This window comes from Crocodylus siamensis, chromosome 6 (genome assembly GCF_052110815.1).
Source record: "Crocodylus siamensis isolate JL-2025a chromosome 6, ASM5211081v1, whole genome shotgun sequence".
NCBI classification, from domain to species: domain Eukaryota; kingdom Metazoa; phylum Chordata; order Crocodylia; family Crocodylidae; genus Crocodylus; species Crocodylus siamensis.
In genome coordinates, this window is record NC_143400.1 from 65,206,518 (window position 1) to 65,232,715 (window position 26,198).

Below are 26,198 nucleotides of genomic sequence, written 5' to 3' on the forward strand. Positions count from 1 at the left end.
GTTTTCCAGTAGTCTCCTCTTCAGTTTCAGGACGTGATACAAAGCAATCTTGTTAAGCTGAAGAGTCTGGTTCTTTCTTAAACAGAAGCTTTCATTTTGAAGCACAAGATGGAAACACACTGTACTGGATTTTTGACCAGTTGCGAGTTACTCAAATTCAGTCTCTGTCTGTGTTAGCTAGCTTCATGTCTACCCATCTCCCCCTCACACCAGGATACAGATCTTCTAGGAGAGAGAGGTTCTGTCTTCGAACACTGAATTCCTAATGTGAAACAGAACCAAAGAACAGCATTTCCACAAATATAGCTAGTTTGATTCAATCCAGATTAGGTAAAACTGAATATAAATACATCATGCACACACATTCTTGGAAAAAGGAAATTATAACAAAACATAAAGACTCTAAATTATCATTAGATGCTGGTTTGAATAACAGCTTTCTATATAATTTATTCATTAGTTCTTTTATTCCAGTTTTAAAAACAGTATCAATAAAGTAATTATTAAAAAAATAGACACATTTGTTTCAGCTTTAGCACAATAATAATGGCTTTGAAAATATTAATATTGCTACAGACATTTTTTAAATGACACAGTACTTGTAATGACTTTTAACAGTATTTGTATTAATTCACAAAGTGCAAAATGATGTGTTTTATTACAAAATTAAATTAATGTATCAGATGGAAACCATTAGCTACAAAAATTTGGGGACAAAGTACTGGTATTTAGTATTGATCAGTGTTCACTTTTATATTTTGACTTACTATATTGCTCATCTAAGGCCTAGGAATCATAATGCCATAACACGCACTATGAACAAAAGCCTCCTTATGCAAATAGGCTGTCAAAATATGATCTAATACACCACAGTCAAGAGGGGTGAATTCACAGAGTAATATCTACCATAAGGAAAAAAAACTCCTCCTCCCAGAAATGCCCAGAAAAATAGATTACCTACTGCATACCCTAAAGGATATCAAATCCAGGCTTTTTCAGATCAAGGGAAGTAAATTCCAATTTAGAGAGCCCTTCATAGAAAATAAATGCCCTTGTAATAGTTAGACAGTGATATTCTATACCAGCTTCAGTTTGAAAGTGATCTTAAAGTGAAGCCCACTACAGAACATATTTATCAAATTTCAGTCTGACAAAGGCAAACAAGAAGCATCCTTTGTCACCTCTCCCATAGCTTCTTCCTTGCCCGATGATTAGAGTAAGAATCCCCTGACCCAGTAACCACTCCCTCACTGATACATGGCAGTAATATTCAATCATGTGAGCTACCTCTATGGAGTTCACTGAAGGAGCAGAGCTGCTGCAGATCATAAAGAGGTGTAATAAGGGTAGGATGGTTCAATATGTAGTAGTAAATAATTTTATAGCAGTGGGAAGGCTCTTGACATATGGCAGGACCTAGTGTATATGCCACAGGAAATGTTGGTTATGTCCTCTAAATTCCAAGGTTTAGCAGAAGTAGTCCATTTAAAAAAAGCCATTATTACTATGTTCATCTGTATCAATGCAGGGAACGTTGTACTGCTTGTATCCAGCTATCCATAGCAAGTTTGTATTCTCTCAAGTCCTTTTGTGGCTCAAAAACTACTTCAGTTCGCCTCAGTTTCTTTAGTTGTTCTTTGTCAGTCCAAACCCCTACAAACACAAAGCTCATTCTCAAGCCCCGTTGCAAATAGTGTGTTGTTGAATTGCACAGTTTTATTCCCAATAGACCCAATTTAGAAGCATAATAAAGAATTATGATTTCCTAATTAATTAAAAAAACTTTTTTTTTTATGAAGTGGATGCACATTTTTACAGTCTGAATCTGTTCCAACTAAATCCACTTAACTGGGAACCCTGACAAAACAGTACATCTGTTTCACTAAGCTGGTTTTCAAGAAACAGCTTTAGTACAGTGACGTTCATGTAGGTTCTGTCAATTCTAGGAAGGTGAGCCATAGGAACAGCAGACTCTAGTGCCTCTCAAGGGATACCCAGGGGAATGAAGATAAACACTGGTCATTTTCCTACTGTCTTACTTGAAAGAATGGATAGATGGCAAATCATACTCAGTATTACCTAAAAAGCCTTTGTCAAATCTATGGATTCTATCAAATATATTTTATCTAAAAATAATGTAGTAAAGAATTCTTTGTGTGCTTTCACATGGTTTCCTTACACTATTTTAGTGACTGAATAATTCTTATATTAATTTATGCTTTTTAAATATTTTAGCTTTTTATTATTCACATTTCTAAACAAATTAAGTGAAGATCCACAAACAAAATATATTACTACAAATGTCCATTAATAAAGATCATTGCATAATTGACAATACTTGGTTTTCACTGGAGCCTGGTGAGTAGATAGAGACTGTCTTACTGAAGTTGAATCTTTTTCTGCTAATATTCAATTAATTGGATTCCACTTATTTTCCTTCTAGCTGTCACATTTTAATAAATGATTTTCTAAATTACTCAGATTACAAATTTAAACCATAATCCTATGTGGACATACGGCCTAACATTGTGACTGACTTCAGGGAGCCTTCTTATACACAGTTAAGCAAATAAGCGTTTGCAAAGCTGAAGCATTAAAAATGTACTGGTCCATTAATTTAGCTTTTGTATTTGTACCCTAAACTTGTGTTTTCATTAAATATTGTGTGGATGAAGAGTACTACATAAGAATTAAGTCATTGGTTCCCAAACAGAGTGGAGCCCCACAGAAATTCAATTATAGATGTTGGGGTTAGATTAGAAATGGGGTGGCTGGGGAGAAAGGTTAGGAACCACTGAGTTAAGTATTACTGATCTTAGATTTCCAGGTGGCACAGAAAATGTGAAGGGGGACACCTGATTCTTTGAGGAGAATTTATGACTGGAAAAATCAAAGAATGGAAAAGCCATGTACAGGTTCTACTGACTTTTTTCATTTACCAATGTATGTATTAGGTAGGAAAACCCCCCCGCTACTAAACAGGCATTTTGACAGAAAGGAGCAAGTATACTTACCCAAAGCAAGACCTGCTAAAAATGCTGCTCCAAGACAAGACGCATCTGTGTTTACTGGCTTGTCTATTTTCTTATTAATTAAGTCAGAAGTCATTTGCATTATAAAACTATTGTTACTGACTCCTCCATCTGCTCTATATGGAAGAAAACGATTCAAAAATTGGGTTAAATGATAACATATAATGACAAATTTTCAGAAATAGCTTTCAAGATCATATGTATATACAAAAGTCTATCCAATACATTTGTACAAATATATTCCATTTTCTGAGTTTATAAAGTATAAAGTTAAAGGCCAAAATAAGATTATTGTGGAAATAAGTTAGTGATTGAAAAAACACTTTAAAAATTGGCTTAGATTTTAAAGATTTTGGTACAACTTTGAGTTCAGTCCCCTAAAACATTACAAACATCATAATCCTGGATGAAATGTTAAGGTTATGATAGAATATGGCTTTTATATGACATAGTTGGAATCATGGAACATCTACAATTTTAAACATCTCCCTTAGGTCCAGGAAATAGAGTGGTTCATAGTTTTGTTACTGATTAAGCTTTCATGTTCTGTCTACAAATTCGTAGTTACTTTTTTTTAGAGACATAACTAGTATGCAGTAAACTCCCTATTTTTACTTTACTTTTTCCGAAATGACTCTGAGAACTGTTCTATTTGGTAAGGAAAATAGACACTTATTAATATTGATCCTGTCAGCTGAGAATAGTTATTCAAGTTGAAAAGGCAGCATCCGGGAGCAAAAAGCTAAACTAAAGCTAATTTACGTGCTAATATCTGAATTGTCACAAACTGGATTCCTGCATCTCTGGACTCCTTTATAGCAAACTACCTCACCATTGTTCCCTATTACAAGAAATGCAGGTAGCAACACCTATAGTTACAATTGCTCAACTACAATTGTTCAACTTCCATTATAAAAAATTCAGCTGTTCCAGCTGAAAACTCCTATTCAGAGCGTAGGTCTCAGACTGGGTAAGTCTAGATAGTTTCCACAAAAACTGTTTCAAGAATAAGATTAGTGGGAAAATAGTTTTATTTATTAGATTTATATGCCACCTTCCCCCCAAAAAGACTTATTCTGTCCATTGTAACAAATTGGTATACATCTATTTTAATGAAGCTTTATCACCTTTATGCATTGGAGTGCGCTGTTGAAACTGAAGACAGCTCAAGTTATATGCCAATGAATATACTGGAATTTTCACAAACTCAATGGACACATTTTAAGTTTGGCTGTTAATTCTCTGGAGACTGTCTGTACTGAGCATGCTCTAGCTCTTGCCTATGATCAGTCTCTGGATTGACCTCATTCCCACAGAGCAACAAGACTTGATTCCATGGCTGCAGGGACTGAGCAAGACTGACTAAGTAACTGTTGCTCCCAGCCAGTATGGCACAGCATGCACTCTGAGAACAAGATGACTATCTTCCCTCTGCTCCCAAAGCTCTCCTGCTGATTCCTGGACCACCAGGAAGACCTTCATCATTTTAGCTACAAGAGTAACAGAACAGTAGTAAATTATTATCCTTTAGGTAAGCCATTCTCTAGAGCAGTGGAAGTCAACCTTTTTGGGGAGACTTGCCACAAATTAGCTCTGCACACTCCTTGAGTGCCACTCTAATTCTCTTCCCCTGCCTGATCTGCTACTCTCTCTTTCATTTCCTACCCTGTGCTCCCTGCCCAAACTGCTGCCCTGCTTTTTTCTACTTTCTGCCCTCTCTGATCTGGCACACAATACCACAAGCTGGCTATCCTTGCTCTAGAGCAGTGGTTTTCAATCTTTTTAGATTCAAGGCACCCCTTGTTCGACTAAAAGCCAGACTTAGCAAATGTCAGCTCTTAGTTTTCACTTATTTTTTGACTCCAGAAAAATAATAGAACAATTCTGCTGCTGCAAAGAACTCGGAAAGACCAAAACACATCAAGATACTTTTGACACTATGGATTCCTGTTTTAAATATTTGGGTTTATCTTGTGAATCATGTAGGTGTTTTCACACCTCACAGTACTAATATTTCTTGGGACCCTGTAGCCTCCTAAAAGAATCTTGTGGCACACTGGCTGAGAATCACTACTTTAGGGGAAAAAAAAGTCAAAATAACTGCCAGTGCATTTCACAGCTATTAGGTTAGTGCAATAGTTCCCAAACTTTCTTGAGTCCCAGCTTACATAATTTCATATGACCTGATGCACCCAGTTACTGCTTATCTACCTATAACTAGCCAACTGCCTTTCACAAATGATGGGGGGGGAAGGAAGCATGCATGCAGGGACAGAGGCCCATGGCCCACCCCATGTGGGCCTGCTCCCCCTTTACCTCCTGCTGCTTGAGATCCAGGCCTGCTCCCCACCTCCCCATTGCAGAGGTGGGGGGAGGGGAGGTGGGGGCCCAGGCCTGATGCAAGGGAGGACTGGGCCCAAGGGGGGGAGAAGCTGGCCTGCCATGCTGTGGGGAGTAGTGGGGCCAACTCGGCAGCAGCAGGGGAATGGGAGGAGTGGGCTCAGAGATGATGGGGGCGGGAAAAGGGGGGGTGAGGGGAGGACTGGGCCTAGACCAAAGGGAAGAGGAGGCTCACTCCTCCTCTCCTGCAGCCACTGCTGTGTCGGGCCAGGCCTGCTGCTCCCCACCACCACCTCAGTGGGCTGTTTTCTCCCCTGGCTTGGGCTCGATCTCCTCCCCACCCCCGTGTGGGACCCAGACCCACTCCTCCCTCCCCTTACCACCACAGCACACCCACTATTCCCCCAACCCGCATCAGGCCCATTCCTCCCCCCACCGCTGCTGCATCATCCCGTGTTGGGCCCTACAGGCAGTGACAATGGAAGGGTCAGTGGCCTCACCCCCTGCCCTCATGGCATCCCAACCCCACTCCCACCCTGTGCCGCCACTGCCGTCACTGCTGTCACCTGCAAGAAGTAAGGAGAGGGATGAGGCCGCCCCCACCCTCCGTTCCATCATTGCTATTTGCAGGGAGCAGGGCAAGTGGGATGAGCACTGTTGGCCTCGCTTCCTCTGTTCCATCTGCTCCACTGCTCTTGGCCCCCCTGCCCTGCTCCCTGCAGGCAGCAATGACATAGTAGAAGGCGGGGGGTGAGGCCACCAGAGCTGGCCTCGCCCCCAACCCTTACTTCTTGCAGGTGACGGCAGTGATGGTGCGGGGTGGGGAGCAGGTTGGGCTTTGTTGATCTCCCCTCCCCGCCCCCATCCTCGCCATCATGGAGGCACTGCATCGTGCTGCCAGCTCCTGTTCGAACACTTGTTCACACTCTGATTGGCTGTTTGTCAGCCAATCAGAGTGCGAATAAAGCATTATGGACAGACAGAGACAGACAGACTTAAGCTTTTATAATATTAGAACTATCAGGAGGCAGGGACTTAATATGACCCAGCTGCTCCATGGTAACTGTCCCCATGCCCACTGTTATCCCACACTGAGAACTAAATAGGGCAGTTTACTCTTGAGTGAAACAGGGCTGTTTCCCCAGCTTTCAGTCACTATGAGGTAGGAGCAAATACAAAGTTACCATGGAACATCTGAGGTGTGACAAATCCTTCCCTCCTATTAACTTGGGCACATGAAATGCTGTTGTCCCAGCAATTTCTCTGTGGTCAATAAAAGCTAGCCTAGGATTAAAGCCACATGCCATTTAGGAATAAACTGTCTTAATTCAGCTCTCACCATGGGGTAACTGAAGGCACAAGGGTAGATGAGGAGCAGTAAGTCCAAACATTCATTGTTAATTGTAAATATACTGAGTGATTGCAGGCTCAAAAGGAATTAGGGGCTCCTTAAGTTTCACAGCTCCACTCAGGGTTGCAATCCCTCACTTGGGAACCACTACTGTAGTGGTTATGGATACTCCTCCACAAACATCTCTCCCATATTTAAGAAAGGGAAGAAGGAGGATCCACAGAACTACAGACCAGTCAGCCTCACCTCAGTCCCTGGAAAAGCTACCTGAAGGGGAGTTTCGAAAGAGGATGGAGCTAGACTGTTCTTAGCAGTGGCAGATAAGAGAACCGGGAGCAACCATCTGAAGTTGCAGCAAGTGAAGTTTAGGTTAGATATTAGGAAGAATTTTCTCACTAGGATGGTGGTAAAACACTGGAACAATTTATCCAGAGAGGTTGTGGAATCTCCATTCTTGGAGGTTTCTAAGAGCCTGCTAGACAAAGCTTAAGTTTGGATGATCTAGTAGGGGATGGTCCTGCTTTGAGCAGGTGGTTGGACTAGATAACCTCCTGAAGTCCCTTCCAACCCTAGTTTTCTATGATTCTATAAAATCTATTTTTTTTTGCTGGGCCCCGACTCCTCACTCCTAAATTCTGCCCACATCTTATTTCACATTCTCCCCACATCTTATTCCATTCTCCCATGTGTCTCTGTCCCTTTTCTGCTTCCTATCCAAGGTCTGCCTCCTCATGCCTCTACACTCCTCCTTTGCTGCTTGTGTGTCAGTATGGGGAACACTGAAAAAAGAAAAGAGAATTTTTTTTTCCATTTCTACATATAGCATCAATGGTCCTTATCTGTGTGAAGGAGTCATCTCATAAAAAAGTTTCAGAGCTCCTACAACTCCGGAATGAATTGTGATTAAAGACAGACTCCTTGGAATATTAATAACCAAACTCTAAGAAGTTTCAACTGAATATGTACAAAATGAGATGTTCAGAAGCTGATCCCTAGACTTTTCAGATTTTCAAGAGGGTGATAAAGGCATACCCGCAGGGTAACTGGCTTGCTAAATTTCAATTCCTGCTCCAAAAACTGAAAAAGTGCTACAGTTACTTACAAACAGTTAACATGAGCACAAAATAATATTTTCCTTAATCTGATACTCAGAAATGGCTGAACATCTTTTGATGAAATTTTCCCCGCAACAGTCAGCCTGAAGCAGATGACCAGTATGGCAAATATCATCCCAGTGACCAAAACTTGGCAAAATTACAAGCAATTGATAAAAGGTCCTTATAATAGCAAGCATCAGGAAACCTTAAGTACAGACATAGCTTACTATATCCCTTTAATCCTGTGAATAAAATTTATATTTTTTCTGGCTTCTATTAAACCTGAATATGAAAGTTCAACACATGACTCAGCTACCAGCTTATATTTGCCAAACTGAGTTAATATAGTTGAAAACTTACCCTTGAGCAGAACCCATATTATTTATGAAGTTCTATCAATATGGACACTAAACTCAAGTGGGTTGACCAGTTCTCACTTTCAGCATCTTCACAATAGGGACAACTGAATAACCAAGTTCTAGAGAGTAACCTTTTCCCCCCACAACTGTTTTTCCTGAACATACAAACACCAAACAGTTTAAGGTTTATGTGATATTACAAGGAATACAAACATACCGAATATTTCTAAGTGGAATTTGCAGCTCCTTCAAAAAGGTATCATACAACTGTTTATTTCTTTAAAAGAAAATAAAAATAAATATTAATATACATAAATTATGCATGTATGTGTAAGTTGTACATTATAAAAACTTTGCAATATCCATAGAATATGCAAGTATGCTAAAGGACAAAAGGTGACACAGTTTTAGAACTGCCAGTGATAGTTTTTTAGTCTGGAGTAAATGATTCAAAAGAAGATGAATTAAGATTGTCATAATGGTGTGCAACAGTCCAATGTCCTTGTGCCTAAATCAGGATCCCTGATCGACCATTGTACTAAGCACCGTATAAGGAAATGTGGTTCCCAACCAAAAAAGTATAGTTTATTTAGGGCAAGGTACAGCAAGTAGATGTAACAAGCACTCAGAAAGAATGAGAAAAGAAGGTTGAAGAAAATGCTAAGCAGAGATTCAGCCAAGTGCTTCAGCTGCTTTTGAAAGTGTCAACAGCATAATTTTAATCTTGCCTGGACAGCTAACCCATTTGATACGGAAAAACGTAAACTCAAAGCAAGAAAAAAAAATATAAACTGAAGGGTTTTAGTTTTCTTGACTGGGACTTTGGATGAGACTTTCAGCTTTCCCTGTAAGCAAGAAGTACACCCCCTTGTTCAGTGGAAAACATAAATTCTGGTCTTGGATATATTATGATATCTATCACTATCTTATATTAAACACTGATAACCTAAAACATTAGTCTGAGTTACTGAAGAAACTCCAGCTTCCATCTACCTAGAGAAAGTCAGGGGTGGAAATAGTGTTTTTGTGTTTGTTTGTATGTTTGTTTTACCCAAATTAACCAGGAAGCAAGAGGAGAAACTTTAGGGAGAAGACAGGTTTTGTACATGCAGAAGGGCTAAGTGCATTTCACTTTGAAAACTGTTCTATTTGTTAGTAGCAAAAACTTTGAGCCTTTACAAATGTACATAACAATGTTTTTGTACTATATTAGCAAGGAAAATAGGGAAGGCGCCAAAGCTGCTCATTGCTGAGGATAAGGGAGTCCTATAGTTAACATGTTACAAATGGTTAAAGTACAGCTGTTTATGTCATACTGGATGACCAATATCCTGACTCAGAGAAAAAAAATAGTTAAAAATATAAAAAATTAGCGACATTAAATTCAGTACCTGAAAGCTATAGATTCCAGTATAGCTCGTACAAGGTGATTTCTGGTAGTGGAAGTTTTCAGACCCACAAAAGAAGCACACAAATATGGATCACTCACAGAGGCCTAAAATAAAAGTTTGACAATGAGAAATATACGAATGAGTTCAATTTCTAAAGTTCTGAGAAAGGATTAAAATAGTAAGAAAAAAAAAACTTACACATGACAATTACAGGCAGCATAGTGAGAAGAAAAATTAAAACAATATGTAAATAGTTTATTGTGTTATTTTAGCTGTCTATATATTTCAGTAAACCAGCAATTTACAAATACATTTATTTCTATAGCAATAAGATGTACTACGTTTATTGCAGAATTCTTGTACCAAATCTAATTTATCTCACACTTGTTTAAAGTACATAGTGTATACTTAGGCTCTAGTACTAGTTTAAGACAAAGCACGATATTTTTATGACCGATTTTGGAGGAAGTATTTAATTTCAATTTACCCAGAACTTTTCTAAAGAACATTATTTAGTTTATACGAAGTAGCTTGGAAGATGCTGGTAGTTCTTTTAATTAATTTAGATGGTATAATTCTAATCCACGACATGATGCAATGCATTTGTACTAAATTCCTGCTGTCCCCAAAAGTAGTTTCCTTTTGTATGTTAATAGGCAAGTTAGTTTCTATATCCTTTTCCTGCTACACTGTTTTGGTGGATTTGAGTAACAGACTGTCACACCATTTGCCTTTAAGTGGACAATGTTAAATTTCTCCCCTGCCCCCCCTCCACCCCGCCCAAACTAAAAATATCCTAGATTTAAAAAAAAAAAAACAGTTTTATTTTCCTAAATATCAGTTATAATAGAGTTCTCAGAAACTCTGATTTCAACCACATTGTAGCTTAGGGACAGGGAGAAACCCAAAAATAAAAATCAAAGAAATGTCAATGCATATAAAAATAAAAATGTGAGAGTACAGCTATATAGGGGAAGTCGGGTTTAAGAGAAGACATCCCCATCAACATATTAACACAGAAATTCCATACCAGATAAGCCCAGGAATTCATTTATTCGACAAGATACTATTGTGGGTTCCCCATTTTTGGGGAACTCAACTTGAGATCCTGGGATCTCATAGATAAACAAACAATTATGACACAAACTACAGTGACAATTTCTTCCTACACCCCATCAGTTAGAGGCTGGGTTAGGCTCTGAAATGACATCCATAATTTTTTTATCACTATCTAATACAGTGGTGCTCAATCTCCAGCCCACAGAACCACATCCTTAGGTCTATGGGTCTTCCTGTGGGTCCAGACATTTGGCAGTGGTGGCAGGATCCCACCTGCAGCAGTGGTGGAGTGGTAGTAATGTTAACTGCCACAGCTCTGGGCTCCCTGATGCCAAATTTTCAGATCCATGGGGGGCCTCCATGTGCCAGATTGTGCCACCATGCAGGATCAGATCTGGAAAGGGCATGTGGGGCTGGCTGGAGCACCTGGTCACACCCACTTACCGACCCCAACAGTTTCCCCTGTGATGGACTGGCTCGTGCACTGACCCCATACACAGGTTCAAGTCCACAGACTCACCCTGTGCCACTCATCGATCTTGTGACAATAAATAAACCTTCATATACTACCTTTGTTCTTGTGTATTCTTTTTTTGTTAAGCATGGTGTGATAAGAGAGAAAAAAAAAGAAAGAAGAAACAAGAGGAGAAAGAGAAAGAGGGAAAGAGAAAGAAAAGAGAAAGGAGAAAAACAGAGAGAGAGGTAAAGAAAAAAGTAGGAGAAAGAGGAGAGAAAAAGAAGAAATAGAAAAAAGGAGAGAGGAGGTAAGAGAAAGAAGAGGAGAAAAAAAGAGAAAGAGAAGAGAAAGAAAAAAAACAAACGAGAAAAAGAAAAAGGGACAGAAAAAAGAGAAGAGAGAAGAGAGAGAAAGAAAAATGGAGAAAAAAGAAAAAAGGAGAGAGAAGAGAGGAAAAGGAAAATAAAAGAAAAATGAGATGGAGAGAGAGAGAAAGAATGAGAAGACAGAAAAAAAGGGCAAAGAAAGAGGGTGTGTCCCTCACCGACCTCATCTCCCTCTGCTACCAGCTACGGCTCAGGCCCATTGGTCCACAGCAGCATCCAGCAGAGAGAGGCAATGACACCCCAGCAGCAGCCACAAGGGCTGGAGCACTCAGGCCTCCCCAAGAGTCCTGGACCAGGGGGAGCCTAGTCAGACAAATGCCCACCAGGGTGGAGACAGCACCAGGGCACCAAGCACTCGGGCAGGGTCCAGGCAGCACGGGGAAAAGCAGGCATGGTAGGAGGTGCAGTGGGCAGGGCAGCCTGGCCAGGCCTTTGGGAAGGCAGCAGCCAGAGGAGAGTTGGGGCCCAGCAGGAATCAGGGGATGCCCTGAGGCTCTGCAGACTCAGGCTGTGGTTGGCAGGTAGGTGAGGCACCCAGCAGCACTCAAGGTGGGGCCCAGCCTGGCCTGCACAGCTCCGCAGGCATGGGCCACAGCTGCCCTGCCCACAAGGGGATGCTGTCCGGCCAGGACAGGGCACCAGGCTCAAAGGGCTCCCAGCTCCAGGCTTAGCCACCCTGTGCGCTGGGCACAACACGAGCAGGGCAGAGTTGCCTCCAGTGCAAGGGCCCAGCTGCAGAGCCCAGTCACAGGAACTCCCTGGACCCCTGAAACAGCTGGGGAGGCAGTACTCAAGGCCAAGCTGGCCGGGAGTCACCAACACAGCGGCCCTCTGCAGTGCCTGCCTGAGCCCCAGGCCTGCCTGCCCACAGCTCCCCTCCAGGGGCCAGCCGCGGCTGGAGGGCGCAGCCCAGGGATAAGGGGTAAACTGTGTCCCTCTTTCTGTTCTTCTGACTCCGCCCCTGGTGCCTGCTGCAGTGCTGGGACCTGTGGCTGCCCTGGGGAGCCTGGATCAGCAACTTAAAAATTTTTTTTTTTAAATAATGTCTTCACACACCTCGTGGCATGCCAATGAAAATGTCTCTGCATGTCACTAGGCATGCCAGGGGTTGCCTATCCCTGTATTAAGTTATTTACATAAAAGCAAAAGCATGTGTACACATTCATTGTACACACAAAAACTATGTTAAAACATTAAGGTTGAAAATGCATGCTAGGAAATGTTAGAATTCAAGTTGCCAATCTAGCTTACTTTATATCAGCCCCTTCTACATACACATTATGATACCATCTTTAACTACATGAGCATATACTGTTTTTTTCTACAGAACCGCTCTCAAATCAGAATGGATACAGAATAAATTAGGATTGTGTTGAAAACAGCCTGCTGTCTGTATGCCCCCTGCCTCATTTGTGGCAGGATTTCAAAGGTGCAAAGTGAATGAGGCCTACGACTGCAGTAACTGAAAGTTAAGCCAGTTAAATGCTGTCCTACCAAACTAGATTCTGTCCCAAATTCTGCTGCCAAGCTTCTCTGCAATGCTTGTCAAGTTGCTTCAAGGACACTTTTCATGAATGGTAATTACTTGCATGTCCCTCATTTTTGGGGAGCACAACTTAAAACTCTGAGTCTTGTTTGCAGAACTAGGGACACTTGTAACAGCAACTGAAGTCAAGAGGAACCGTGTCCTAAACATAAAAAGCAGCAAGGTTCTCAACTTCTTCAGATTCACAACATTCCTTGTTAGACTCAAAGCACCTCTCAGAAAATACCAGTTCTTAGCTTTCACTAGTTTTTTGAGTATGGAAAAACAACAGAAATTTTTTTCTGTTGCAAAAACTCAGAAAACCCTAACAGGTCAGAATATTGTGTGTGAAATTTCTGGGTTTATTTTGTGAATCATGTTGGTGTCTGAATACCTAACAATGCTAATATTGCACAGCATCCTGTAGCACCTTTAAAGGATCTCACAGCACCCTAGCGTACCACAGCATCCTGGTTGAGAATCACAAATATAAAGGGCTGAGTATTTTTGTATTCAATGCTCAAAACTCTAAAAGGGTAGGTCCTAAGTATCTCAAACTGGACACTTAATATTAACAGACATTTTTAAAGATAACAGGAACCTCTGACACAGAGTATAAATAAATTGTGAACTATTCAGATAATCTAGTGATAAGCTCCACAGAAAAGCCCATGAATAAATGGGTAGTTCTTTATTCATAAGAATTTGATGAGCGATTAATATGTATATGGTTTAGGGTAGGAGTGGGCAAAATATGGCCCGCGGGCCACATCAGGCCCACGAGGCCATTCTTTCTGGCCCACAGGGCCCCTAAAAAATTTAGAAAATTAATATTTCTCTGTCTTTGGTTCCTGTCAAAAATGACAGGAACCAGGGGCAGTAGGACCTAGGTAAAGCCCAGCGGGCTGTGCAACAGCAGGGCCTGCCTGCCCCCCCCCCCCAGCTGGAAGCCCCACCCCAGCAGGAAGCCCCAGCGGGGGCTTCTGGCCTGGGACCATGTGGCTGCCCCACACCAGAACTTCAGGTAAGGGGAGGACCCCGAGCAGAGAAGGAGTGTGGGGAAAAGTGGCCCCTCCCCTGCCCCATGGCCAGTGCTCCCTGTTGCAGCCACTTGCAGCCCATGCGGGGCTGTCCTGAGCAGGCGCAGGCTAAGTCTCAGGTGGGCTGCGAGTGGCTGCAATGTGGGGCGCCAGCCATGGGGCAGGGCTGCTTTTTACCCATGCTCAGCACCAGCTTGTAACCCAGCCCTGCTGCCAGCCTGGGCCTCACACCAGCTCTGGGCTTGCCCATTGGGGCTGCTCCGCAGCGGCAGCAGCTGCAGCCCCCCTGCTTGCCACGCTAGGCAGCGTTTGCTGCTGCTGCTGCTGCTGCCTGCCCAGAGCTCAAGTGCTGAGCAGCCCAGAAGCACTGATGGCAAACACTGCCCAGCACGGCAAGTGGGGGGGCTGCAGGTGCTTCCACCACAGAGCAGACCTGACAGGCGAGCCCAGAGCCAGCACGGGGCCCAGGCTGGCAGCAGGGGCCCCATTACAATCTGATGCTGAGCATGGGGAAAATCGGCCCCTTGCCCACCCCATGCCCGGCATCCCACCCTGCAGCCACTCGCAGCCTGCCTGGGGGTATATGGCAGGATGCCTTGCTTGTGCCCCTTGCCCCTCAGCCCTGCTGTCCTGTGCCCCGCCACCCAAAGCCCCTGCCCCCCAGTCTGGGCTCTGTAGTTGTCAGCAGCTACCCAGAACCTGGGCCAGCTGCAAACATCTGCTGCTTCTCTGCCCTGGCTCCCACCTGTGCTTGCTCAGGACAGCTCTATGTGGGCTGCGAGTGGCTGCAGCAGGGAATGCTGGCCATGGGGCAGGGAAGGGGCCGCTTTTCCCCATGCTCAGCACCAGCTCATTTCCTGCCATGGAACAGGGTGTTGGGGCTGCATGCTGCCCCCCACCTGTACCATGGGGCTGGGGGGTGCACTGGAAGTGAGCTGGTGCATGGGGCCTACACCAGTGTCCTGGGGCCAGCACCGGCAGGCCCCAGAGCAGGGCAGCAGAAGTACACGGTCCTAGCCAGCAGGGCTTCTATGGAGCCGGGCCAGCTCCTCACTCTCTCTGCTGGTGCAGCCCAACCTTGCTCCACGGACCCCTGCCAGCCTGCGCCCTGCTCTGGGCCCAACAGGTGCCCCGCCCCTGATCACCATCTTGGGACCAATGTCCTAAGGCTAGCACCAGTCAAGGGACAGGGATCCCCAGGCGGCCCTCAGCAGCTTGCCAAAACTGGGTAAGCAGCCCTCCGCCCAAAATAACTCCTCGCCCCTGGTTTAGGGCTACACATTAAATAAGGACAATAAAACAAAAAACTAAATAGCTGCTCATTAAGTGAATACCATTCATGCTGTGTACTGCAAGACGTGGGGTTCTGTGGAAAAATAATATGTCACTATGTAATTAAAGATCATCATTGTGCATACATATAAGGGATCTGAATTAAAATTATACAGGCACCATTGTGTATGAAAATAAGGAATTCTGGTGGTCAGTCAGGAAGCCAGTTTAGAACAGCCTGCTGTCAGACCGGATTTCAAGTTTTTATTCAGTTCTACACCCTTTGTAGTAGAAAATGGCACCAGCCAGCTCATTAAAGAATCAAGATGACAACATTAGCCAGAGATTGTAGAAATGGCCCTTGCCACTGATGTAGCTGAATTTGCAAACTCCTCAATTGCCTGCTGTCTACAGTTCCTCTTTCACTTGAGGTAATGGAAAAAGCTCTGGAAGGAGTTGTATTCTTTTCACCAAGAACAGATCTAGATTGCAGTCCACAATTTGAAATATGTAATATCACTCTAAGCTGCTAGAGTATGGCTTTGGTATAATTGCGTAAGATTTTCCTCACCATACAGCTCACCAATATCATAAAAAGCTAGGGCTGAAAGGGACCTCAGGAGGCCAGCTAGTCCAGAATTTCTCAATTCAAGGGTAGCAAGAATATTTCAAAAGGGTTGTAAGCTGGGGCAAGGCAGAGGGACAGTGGGAAGATGCCTGCCCCTTCCAGTGGGAAAAGGGAGTGGGGGAGAGCTGCATGGCTGGGCTGACAGCACCAGGGCCGGTGCCTGAGCTCATGGGGGTGGGACAAGATGGCTGGGAGATGCTGCTTGGGGGCTGAGAGGGGCCATGACCAAGCTGCCTGGTGTGACAGCCCCAGCCTAGTTAAGGGTGGAGGGGGTGCCAAAGGCCTCCCCTCCTCCTCCCTCCAGCCTGTGCAAGGGGCTGTGAGTTGGGAGTGAGGGACAGCAGCACTGCTTGTGGGGACAGGGGAATGTGGGTTAGGACAGGCCATGGATCTTTCCAAATGAGTCCTGGTAGGAAAAAAGTTGAGAACCACTGATCTAGTCAAACACCCTGCTCAAATCAGATCAAACCCTATGACTGAAAATATCAATGCCTATGACTGAAAAAGACCTTTATTCTGCCTCAATACAAAAGGAATGATAAGGCCAAATATAGCGACTAGAGCAATATAAAGTTGTGAGCCCCAGAGAAAGCCTTTGTATGTGTGTTAATGTCAGTCAGCAGTGAACTTCATGACAAAGGGCAGGATCTTTAGTGCAGCTTCAAATGGGGTAGACCCGCTACCAACCAGATCTTTACCTTAAGACAACTTTTTGAGATGATGACTGAATTTAATAAGTTGTGCACAGCACTTCTAATAGATTTCTGTCAAGCCTTCAGTTAAGGGTAGAGAGCAAGGTAATGTAATCTGATAAGGAAGTTCGCATCCCAGTCAAGAGAGCTCGATCAACAGAAGAGTGCCATAATAGAGTGAAAAACTGTGCTCAGTCTGGTATAGAGCCCAGTTTTATACTTTCACAGGAGGTTGACAAGTCTGTTTCCTGTTACCAATGCTGTTTAATATCACAACTGGCTGGCTAATGGATAAGCTGGAAAAAGCAGCTAATGATGATGGCCTTTAGCTGAATACTGTTCTGCTTTGAGACCTTGAGTAAGCTGATAATATTACCTTGATAGTTCATTTGGAAAAATCACTCCAAATGATAATACACTTGATACAAGCAAGAAACTTGTCTGAATAACAATATGGACAAAACTAAGTCCCTGCCCATAATTATATCAAGCCCCCCACCAGCTCCAGCTTACCACCTCAGCATTACTTTATTCAGAGACTATATCAAACAAGTGAAAACCGTCAAAAAAGTAGAAAGCATAATAGAGTGCTGGAGGAAGTGTGAAAGATGGGGAGAGTTCACTACTAGCAACCACTGGCCTCTGTGGATATACTGCGATATCAAACTTCCTATTTAATTGTGGCTCTAAAAATGATTATATTCACTTGACTGCATGACAGTGAACTATTGGAGATGAGGAGGAGCAGCAGGCTTGACGTTTTTGATTCTTATCATCTTCGTGAGCTGCTCCATATTAGATGGAAAAGTAATCAGCAATGATAATATTTGTAAGCCCTCCAGCAACCACTCTTATCAGGACTAGTTCAATTCCAGCAACTTTCTTTGTGCAAACATATTATTAGAATGGAAAATCAACAACTACAAAGTGCATTTTTCACAGAATCCAATCTAACCAGCTAGCAGCTGCTGAAAGCTGTTTTAACGTAACAAGACTGTCAATAATGAATACAGAATGAACATGAAGCCAGACAATCTTAAAAGACATGGCAAGAAACTGACCCACATGGCATTAAGAAAAGGAAAAGGGAGGATCCAGGGAACTACAGCTCAGTCAGCCTCACCTCAGTCCCTAGAAAAATCATGAAGCAGATCCTCAAGGAATCGATTTCTAAGCACTTGGAAGAGAAGAAGGGGATTAGGAACAGTCAGCATCGATTCACCAAAGGCAAGTCATGCCTGATCAAGCTGATGGCTTTCTATGATGAAATGATTGGCTCTATGGATGTGGGGACACTGGTGAATGTAGTATACCCTGATTTTAGCAAGGCTTTTGATACAGTGTTTCACAGCCTTCTTGCAGGCAAGCTAAGGAAGTATGGACTAGATAAACAGACTGTAAGGAGGATGGAAAATTGGCTGGAGCACTGGGCTCAACAGGCAGTAATCAAAGGCTCGATGTCTAGTTGGCAGCCGGTATCAAGTGGAGTGCCCCAGGGATTGATTCTGGGGCCAGTTTTGTTCAATGTCTTCATCAGTAACCTGGAAGATGGCATAAAGTGCACCCTCAGCAAGTCTGCAGATGACACCAACGTGGGGGGAGTAGTAGATACACTGGAGGGTAGGACTAGGATTCAGTGCGACCTAGACAAATTGGAGAACTGGGCCAAAAGGAATCTCATAAGTTTCAACAGGCACAACTGCAAAGCCGTGCACTTAGGCTGGATCAATCCCAGGCACCAGTACAGGCTGGGGACTGAGGCTGGGCAGCAGCTCTGCAGAAAAGGACCTGGGGGTTACTTGGACAATAAGCTGAATATGAGCCAGCAGTGTGCTCTAGTTGCCAGGAAGGCTAACGGCATACTGGGCTGCTTTGGTAGGTGAGTTGCCAGTGGGTCCAGGGAAGTAATTATTCCCCTCTATTCAGCACTGGTGAGGCCACATCTGGAGTCCTGTGCTCATTTTTGGGCCCCCACTACAAAAAGGATATGAAAAAATTAGTAAGTGTTCAGCGGAGGACAACACAAGTGGTGAGGGGGCTGGGGCACATGACTTATGAGGAAAGACTGAGGGAACTGGGCTTATTTAGTTTAGAGAAGAGGAAACTCAGAGAAGACTTAATAGCAGTCTTCAACTACCTGAAGAGGGGTTTGAAAGAGGATGGAGCTAGGCTATTCTCAGTGGTGGCAGATGACAGAAAAGGAGCAACAGTCTCAAGTTGCTGCAAGGGAAGTTTAGGTTAGATATTAGGAAGAATTTTCTCACTAGGAGGGTGGTAAACCAGTGGAACATGTTACCCAAAGAGGTGGTGGAAGCTCCATCCTTGGAGGTTTTCAAAACCCAGCTAGACAAAGCTTTGGCTGGGATGATCTAGGTGGGGCTGGTCCTGGTTTGAGCAGGGGGGTTGGACTAGATGACCTCCTGAAGTGCCTTCCACCTCTAATTTTCTATGATTCTATGACTTAATCCATAAGGAGGCCATGGCCATTAAAATTTGTTTTGATGACAATAATGAGGCAATAGTAAGCTGTTAATCTTTACATGGATCAGCACTAGATGAGATGAAAGACGCATTTTGCTAGTGAGGGCTGAACATCTGCTGACAGCAAATGTATGGTGAGATTGAAGAATACTGAATTCTAATCCAGCTCTAGAAAGGGACATAATCTAAAGGTCACCAACCATGCTCAAATGGGCCCCTACCTGCCCCCTTCTACTCATCCCTTCCAACTTGTCCCTGTTCCAGTTCTGTCTCTTCTTTATCCTTGGCTCTTTCTCTTTCACTCCCACTCTCTTTGATACCCAGCCCTTGTTTCTTTGATACCAGGCCTCATGGCAATCTTATACCCTTTTTTGCCAGCCAATCTCATACGAAAAAACTCCCCTATACCTACTTTTGTCTCTCTCTTTTGGTCTTTTCTCCTGCCTGTCTTCCTCCTGTTCTCCAATCCAAGTTAATTTGTTCACTCATTGCCAATAGGAAAGCTATCGAAGCTGACAGTGCTGTTTCCATCCTATATTCAACATTGTACCTAGATCTTGTTAAGGGTCTATGAAATTTAAGGCATGCTAGGTCTTCTGCAAATTATCTAATTCCAAACTTTTTCTATAGCTTTAACAAACAATGAAAAATAAAAGCAATCAAATAGTTGCCAGCACCAGGGGTTGACTACCTGATCAAAACTTGCCCAGAAGCTTACAAGCAATTGGCATCACACAGTCCCCCTAGGGAAGATATTTACAATCTTCCCTAGCAGTAGTCACTACTGGTCTTCATAAGTCAATAAGGGAAATGGCATGCCATAGGACAGCAAATACTTGACGATTGCTGGTCAAAGATTCCTAGAAGATTCAAGCCAGTGTTTGTCCTTCTTGGAATTCCTGTCTGCAAATATAAAAAGTTTTCCATAAATCCACACCCTTTCATCAAATCACACACCAAGTGAAGGCATCATACATTAATAAGTATTCTGCCAACCAAAATAGATTTACTGAGCAGGATTTTACAGACTGTGGTAGGAATAAACAACCTCCTATTTGCTTTTTGCCATTTCTTGCTTGCATATTGTATAAAAAAAGAAAGTCTGATCTTTTTATTTAAAAATGCAGTCTGCAAGAAGGCCACCAGTGAGTTTGCATGACTGGTTATATACCTGGCAAAATAAAGTACTGTACTTTTGGATCAAGTAGTAGAAAGGAGAAAAATTGCAAAATCTGCACAAGATAACAAAAGTATATCATGTAACTTAAAACAAATATATTCAAAGTAAACAGATCTTATACTAGACTCTAGGAAATTTAAAAAGTAATTTTTTTTTACTAAGCAAAGAAAAGTCCTGGACTCAACTCGATGTGATTTTCTTTATCTGTCTTCAAGAAGCTAAAATACAACCAAATAATTCCAAAATTTCAAGTAATGTTTTATGGGCGTTAGTGGACAAAATCCTCTTGACTTGGATACAAAAAACCCATAAAATGTAAAGAGGGAAATGTAAGACGAAGTGCCCTACATGTAGCCAGCTGCAACAGCTTCGAGCACCTCTGTAACCCTCTACAGATCACAGAACGACTTGACGGTAACCAGTAACACCTTCTAGCCAAAAAATTCCACTCCTTTGGTTCAGCTCATCCTCAAAATTTAAAATTTTCATACCTTGAATTTCTTATTTCCCAGACCAGGTCTACTCTACTACATTTTACCCACACAGGTATATTGTCTAAGATTGTGAAAAAAATAATACCTCCTAAATAAGCTATGTAGAAACAATGTAAAAGCAGGTGTTTCACGAGAAGTGCTCTTGTCTGCTTAGTTTGTCTTTTAGGGAGATGGTGCAGCTGTCTCAGTAGAAAACCTCTTGTCAGCACACCCGCTGTCCCCACTTAAGGCTTTTCAACACAGCTATACTAGTAAGAGCTATATAAGCAGTACCTTTTCTTACTTTAGAAGAGCCCCCAGAAGAAAAAAAAAAGGTAAAAAATGGCAGGTGAAAAGGGAAGTAGGAGGGCATAGTATGCATACAGAGCATTTCCCATGGGGGGAAAGGTTAAGATTCCTAGTATGGGGCACACACAACCCCTGGCATATGAATGAACATAAATGGAATGAGGGAAGGGGGACATAGAGAACACACAGAACCTATGTGTGAGGCTCCTCGGGAGCCAGGAGCAGGGAGGAGAGGAGGGATCCAGGCACACGTGTGTCCCTCACGCACGTGTGCCCCCTTACCTGACCCGAAGCGGAAGTGGATGCAGCAGCAGCGAAGCCAGCAGCAGGGGCGGCAGCAGCAGCTGATCCCCCTAAGGTAAGTGGGCAGAAGGACCGGACGCAGATGAGCCAGGTCCGGAGAAGAAGCCCCCTGGATCCCTTTTAGCTGGCAGGGAGCCGCGCTCCCGAGCTGTGCCGGCACAAACAGAGCGCACAAACAGGCGTGCTCTGTAAGAGCGCACCGGCATTTGCGTCAGCATTCGTGCCAGCGGGTGGGCAGGAAGTGCCAGGAGGGAGACTCCTGCTAGGGGAGGGCGAAGCACTGTACTAAGCCATAAACAAGCAGCAACTCCTACAATGGTGCTGACACGAAGTGCTGCCAGGGCCCCTGCCCGGGGGGCGCAGCCTACCTGGGGCTCGTCTGAGGCCTCCACCCAGACAGACCCCATGGGGGGCTGGCGTCCCCTCACCCCCTGGCCTGAAGGAGTTGCCCAGCAAGGCCCGGGGGGCAGGGATTGGGGATCCCCACACCTGTCCTGCGGGCGCCTGCCTTAGGGCCCTGGAGGCGCAGGTAAGGGAGCTCCAGGAGGAGGTTAGCAGGCTGAGGGGAATCAGAGAGGCAGAGGATGAAACTGACAGCTATTTCCTTTCCCTGCAGGGCCACACACTCAAGGAAGAAGCACCTTGGGAAGTGCCCTCCACTGCAGAGTGGCAGACGGTCACCTCCAGAACCAGGGCTGCTCGTAACACAGCAGTACCAGTTCCTCCAGTCCGGCTGGAGAACAGGTACGAGGCCCTGGCAACTCTGGAGGAGAAGGAAGGAGAGGAGGCAACCGGAGAGGAGGCAACTGATCCGAGCAGGCTGAAGGAGCTAACCAGTCCCGGAGGAAAAAGTGTTGAGTGATTGTCATAGGTGACTCCATCCTGAGAGGTACAGAGGGCCCCGTCTGTCGCCAGGACCCCTCAACACACGAGGTCTACTGCCTATCCAGAGCAAAGATTTAGGACGTGAAGGGGATGATCCAGGCCATGATCCAGCCCACCGATTACTACCCCATGGTCCTAATATAAGTGGGTATTCATGATGCGGCCAGGAGAAGCCCTGATCACCTGATGGCGGACTATCATGCTCTGGGGGATGGGCTGAAGGAGGTAGGTGCACAGGTGGTTTTCTTTTCTGTCCTACCAGTGAGCGGACATGGAAGACGGCATGCGACGTGCATCGCAGAGACCAACTGGCAGCTTTGGGAATGGTGTCTCGAGGTGGGCTTTGGTTTCCTTGACAACGAACCACACATCATGACAAGAGACATGCTCAGATGGGATGGGCTCCACCTTTCTCCTAAAGGTAAGAGTGTGTTTTCTTCTAGGTTTGCAGATCTCCTCTGGCAGGCTTTAAACTAGGCTTGTCGGAGGAAAGGGAAGACAAGGGAGGAGGAAGCCTTGGACCACTAAACCAAGCGGCACCCGCAAGTACAGCCCAGCCTAGACTGATGAATGGAACATATATGCAGGTAAGCAACAGGGGCCAGAGTAATGCTGAAAGTAGGGGGCCAGTGCACACATCCTCAGGAGGCCTCAAATGCCTCTGCACAAATGCTCGTAGTATGGGAAACAAGCAAAAGAAACTTACCCGGACATAGTAGGGATCACTGAAACATGGTGAGACCCAACACATGACTGGGTGGTGAATATCAAGGGCTACAGGCTGTACAGGAGGGACAGGACAGGGAGGAAAGGTGGGGGCATGGCGCTCTACATTAAGGAGGAATACACATCCTGGTCAATTAGCAAAGAATCAGAGGAGGGGGACTCTGAAGTGCTCTGGGTTAGAATACAGGGCAGTCAAGGGGAAAGAGATTTAACGATGGGGGTCTACTGCAGACCACCCAACCAAGGGGAAGAGCTAAACCAGGAATTCTTAAGTCAGCTCACGGAGGTAGTTAGGTCAAAGGATGTGGTCATCATGGGTGACCTGAACTTTCCAGACATCTGCTGGTAAAAGCAGTCAGCCAGGTCTGACCACTCACGTAGGTTCCTAGCCAGGATGTAGGACCTCCATCTAACCCAGAAGGTGCACAGCCTCACCAGGGGAGACGCCTTGTTGGACCTGGTGCTGGCCATGGGTGACGACTTGGTGAAGGGGCTGCAGGTGCTCGACCACGTGGGTGACAGCTATCATGCCTGCTGGAATTCAACATCCAGCGCAAGGTGGCAAAGGCCTGCAGCAAGGCAGCAGCCCTAGATTTCAGGAGGGCAGACTTCAATGAGCTAAGGAGACTAGTCGGGGAAGCACTGAGGTCCCAGAGGGGAGGGGAGCCAGGTGTCCAAGAAGAGTGGTCGCTCCTTAAGGAGACGATCCTCCAAGCCCAAAGGGAGGTAATCCCAACATGGATCAAAGGGGGCAGGAGGGCGCAAAAGCCCCCATGGCTCACCAAAAGCATCCGGGAATGTCTCCTAGCTAAAAGGGAGGCATACACCCAATGGAAGGGAGGGGCCATCACCAGGGAGGACTATACTGTGGTTGCTCGGGGATGCAGGGGGGCAGTCAGGAAGGCCAAGGCGGAGATGGGATTGGGACTAGCTTCCCGGATTAAAGACAATAAGAAGTCCTTTTTTAAATACACAGGGGGCAAAAAGAAGGTACCGGGTAATGTGGGGCCCCTGTAGGACATGCTAGGAAATGTGTTTGTCACACCAGATGACAAAGCTAACCTATTTAACGACTTTTTTGCCTCCATTTTCCTGAGCAGGGACTGGAACAGTCACCGCCCCCTCTGGGCCTCCCTCAGACCCCAGGGGAGGCGCACCTAGGCCAAGGGTTAGTGAGGAACTAGTTAGGGAACTTCTAGAGGGACTGGATGTATTCAAATCAGCTAGCCCAGGTGATCTCCAACCTAGAGTACTGAGGGAATTTGCTGAGGTCATTGCGGCATCCCTGGCACGGCTGTACGAGCACTCGTGGTGATCTGGCGTGGTGCCAGAGGACTGAAAGAGGGCCAATGTGGTTCCCATCTTCAAAAAGGGGAGGAAGGAGGACCCAGGAAACTATAGGCCAGTTAGTCTTACCTCAGTCCTGGGCAAGCTTTTTGAGAGAATTATTCTGGCACATGTCCACGAGGGGCCAGCAGGGGAGATTATGTTTAGGGGCAACCAACATGGGTTCATTAGAGGCAGGTCCTGTCAGACCAACCTGGTGGCCTTCTACAACCAGGTCACCAAATCCTTAGATGCAGGGGTAGCAGTGGACATAGTCTTCCTGGACATTCGGAAGGCTTTCGACACTGTCTCTCGCCCAGTTCTCATTAAGAAACTAGGGGACTGTGGTGTCAACACGTACACAGTCAAATGGGTCGCCAACTGGCTGGAGGGCCGCACCCAGAGAGTGGTGGTGGAGAGGTCATTTTCAGCCTGGAGGGATGAGGGCAGTGGGGTCCCCCAGGGCTCGGTCCTCGGGCCCACACTGTTCAACATCTTCATCAGTGGCTTGGACAAGGAGGTAAAAAGCCCCCTGTCAAATTCACTGATGACACTAAGATGTGGGGGGATGTGGGCATGCTAGAAGGGAGCAATACACTACAATCGGACAGGTTACAGGGGTGGGCGGATGAGAATAGGATGGGATTCAACACTGACAAGTGCAAGGTGCTGCACCTGGGGCAGAAGAACCAGCACCATACCTACAGGCTGGGGAACTCCCTTCTCATCAGCGCAGAGGCAGAAAATGATCTTGGAGTCATCACTGATGCCAAGATGAACATGGGCCGGCAGTGTGGGGATGCAGTCAGGAAGGCCAACCGTACCTTGTCATGCATCCACAGATGCATCTCGAGCAGATCCAAGGAGGTGATCCTCCCCCTCTATGTGGCACTGGTCAGGCCGCAGCTGGAGTACTGTGTCCAGTTCTGGGCGCTGCACTTCAAGAGGGACGTGGACAACATGGAGAGGGTCCAGAGGAGGGCCACTCGCATGATTAGGGGATAGCAGGGCAGACCCTATGAGGAGAGGCTCAGGGACCTGAACCTGTTCAGCCTCCACAAGAGAAGGCCGAGGGGGGATCTAGTGGCCTGTTACAAACTAGTCAGAGGGGACCAGCAGGCACTGGGGAAGTCCCTGTTCCCCCAAGCACTACCAGGAGTGATCAGGAATAACGGTCATAAGCTGGCAGAGGGTAGATGCAGGCTAGATATCAGGAGGCGCTACTTCACGGTCAGGGTGGCTAAGATCTGGAACCAACTTCCAAGAGAAGTGGTGCTGGCTCCTACCCTGGGGGTCTTTAAGAGGAGGCTAGATGAACACCTCTTTCCTGCCATGGCAGGGGGTCAGACTCGATGATCTGCTCAGGTCCCTTCTGACCCTAGAAACCATGAAACTATGGAGGAGGTAGGGGGAAGGAATGTTGTGAAAGAGATGGATGGAAGAATAAGAAACATACAATGAGCTTGTTTGGAAAACAAAGGAATGCAAGGAGCTAGTAATGTGTTCAATATTCTACAACAGAAACAAGCGAAAAAAATTGTGCAATCTTCAACGAAATTTTTAACAAAACTGATTTGTGTCCACTGAAAACTACAGTATAGGAAAAATTAAATTAATAAATTTTAAAAGCCTAGTAAACACATATTAAATTAACATGGCAATCAGTTATGCAGTATTAATGCTGTGCTTAAGGGCTGAGTTGAGAAACATATACTAATTTAGGAAAACTCCTAAATACATTTTTTGTACTCTCAAAATCATGATCTAAGGTTTGAAAATAAATTGTATAAAACAAATGCTTTAAGTTAAGGCACAAGACTGAGTTGCAAGAGACGCAGGTTCAGTTACCTGCTTTGTAAACTCCTTGTATTAGCTTTAGCAAGTCA

The 26,198-nt window shown here is 44.9% G+C and overlaps 1 protein-coding gene across 3 annotated transcripts in view; it reads right to left on the minus strand.

Moving 5' to 3' along the window:
* Nucleotides 1-332: 332 nt before the first annotated feature.
* GK5 (glycerol kinase 5) overlaps nt 333-26,198 on the minus strand; it is a 64,340-nt gene continuing 38,474 nt past the window's right edge. Inside the window, exons 12-15 of one of the 3 annotated variants that reach the window (XM_090052090.1) lie at nt 9,571-9,674; nt 8,397-8,456; nt 3,015-3,148; nt 333-1,653 (exon numbers count right to left, since the gene is read on the minus strand). In XM_090052090.1, the coding sequence (XP_089908216.1) occupies nt 1,520-1,653; nt 3,015-3,148; nt 8,397-8,456; nt 9,571-9,674 (432 nt within the window). In that variant the 3' untranslated portion in view covers nt 333-1,519. The remainder of the gene's footprint in view (nt 1,654-3,014; nt 3,149-8,396; nt 8,457-9,570; nt 9,675-26,198) is intronic. The other 2 variants (XM_090052089.1, XM_090052091.1) reach the window with 2 other exon arrangements.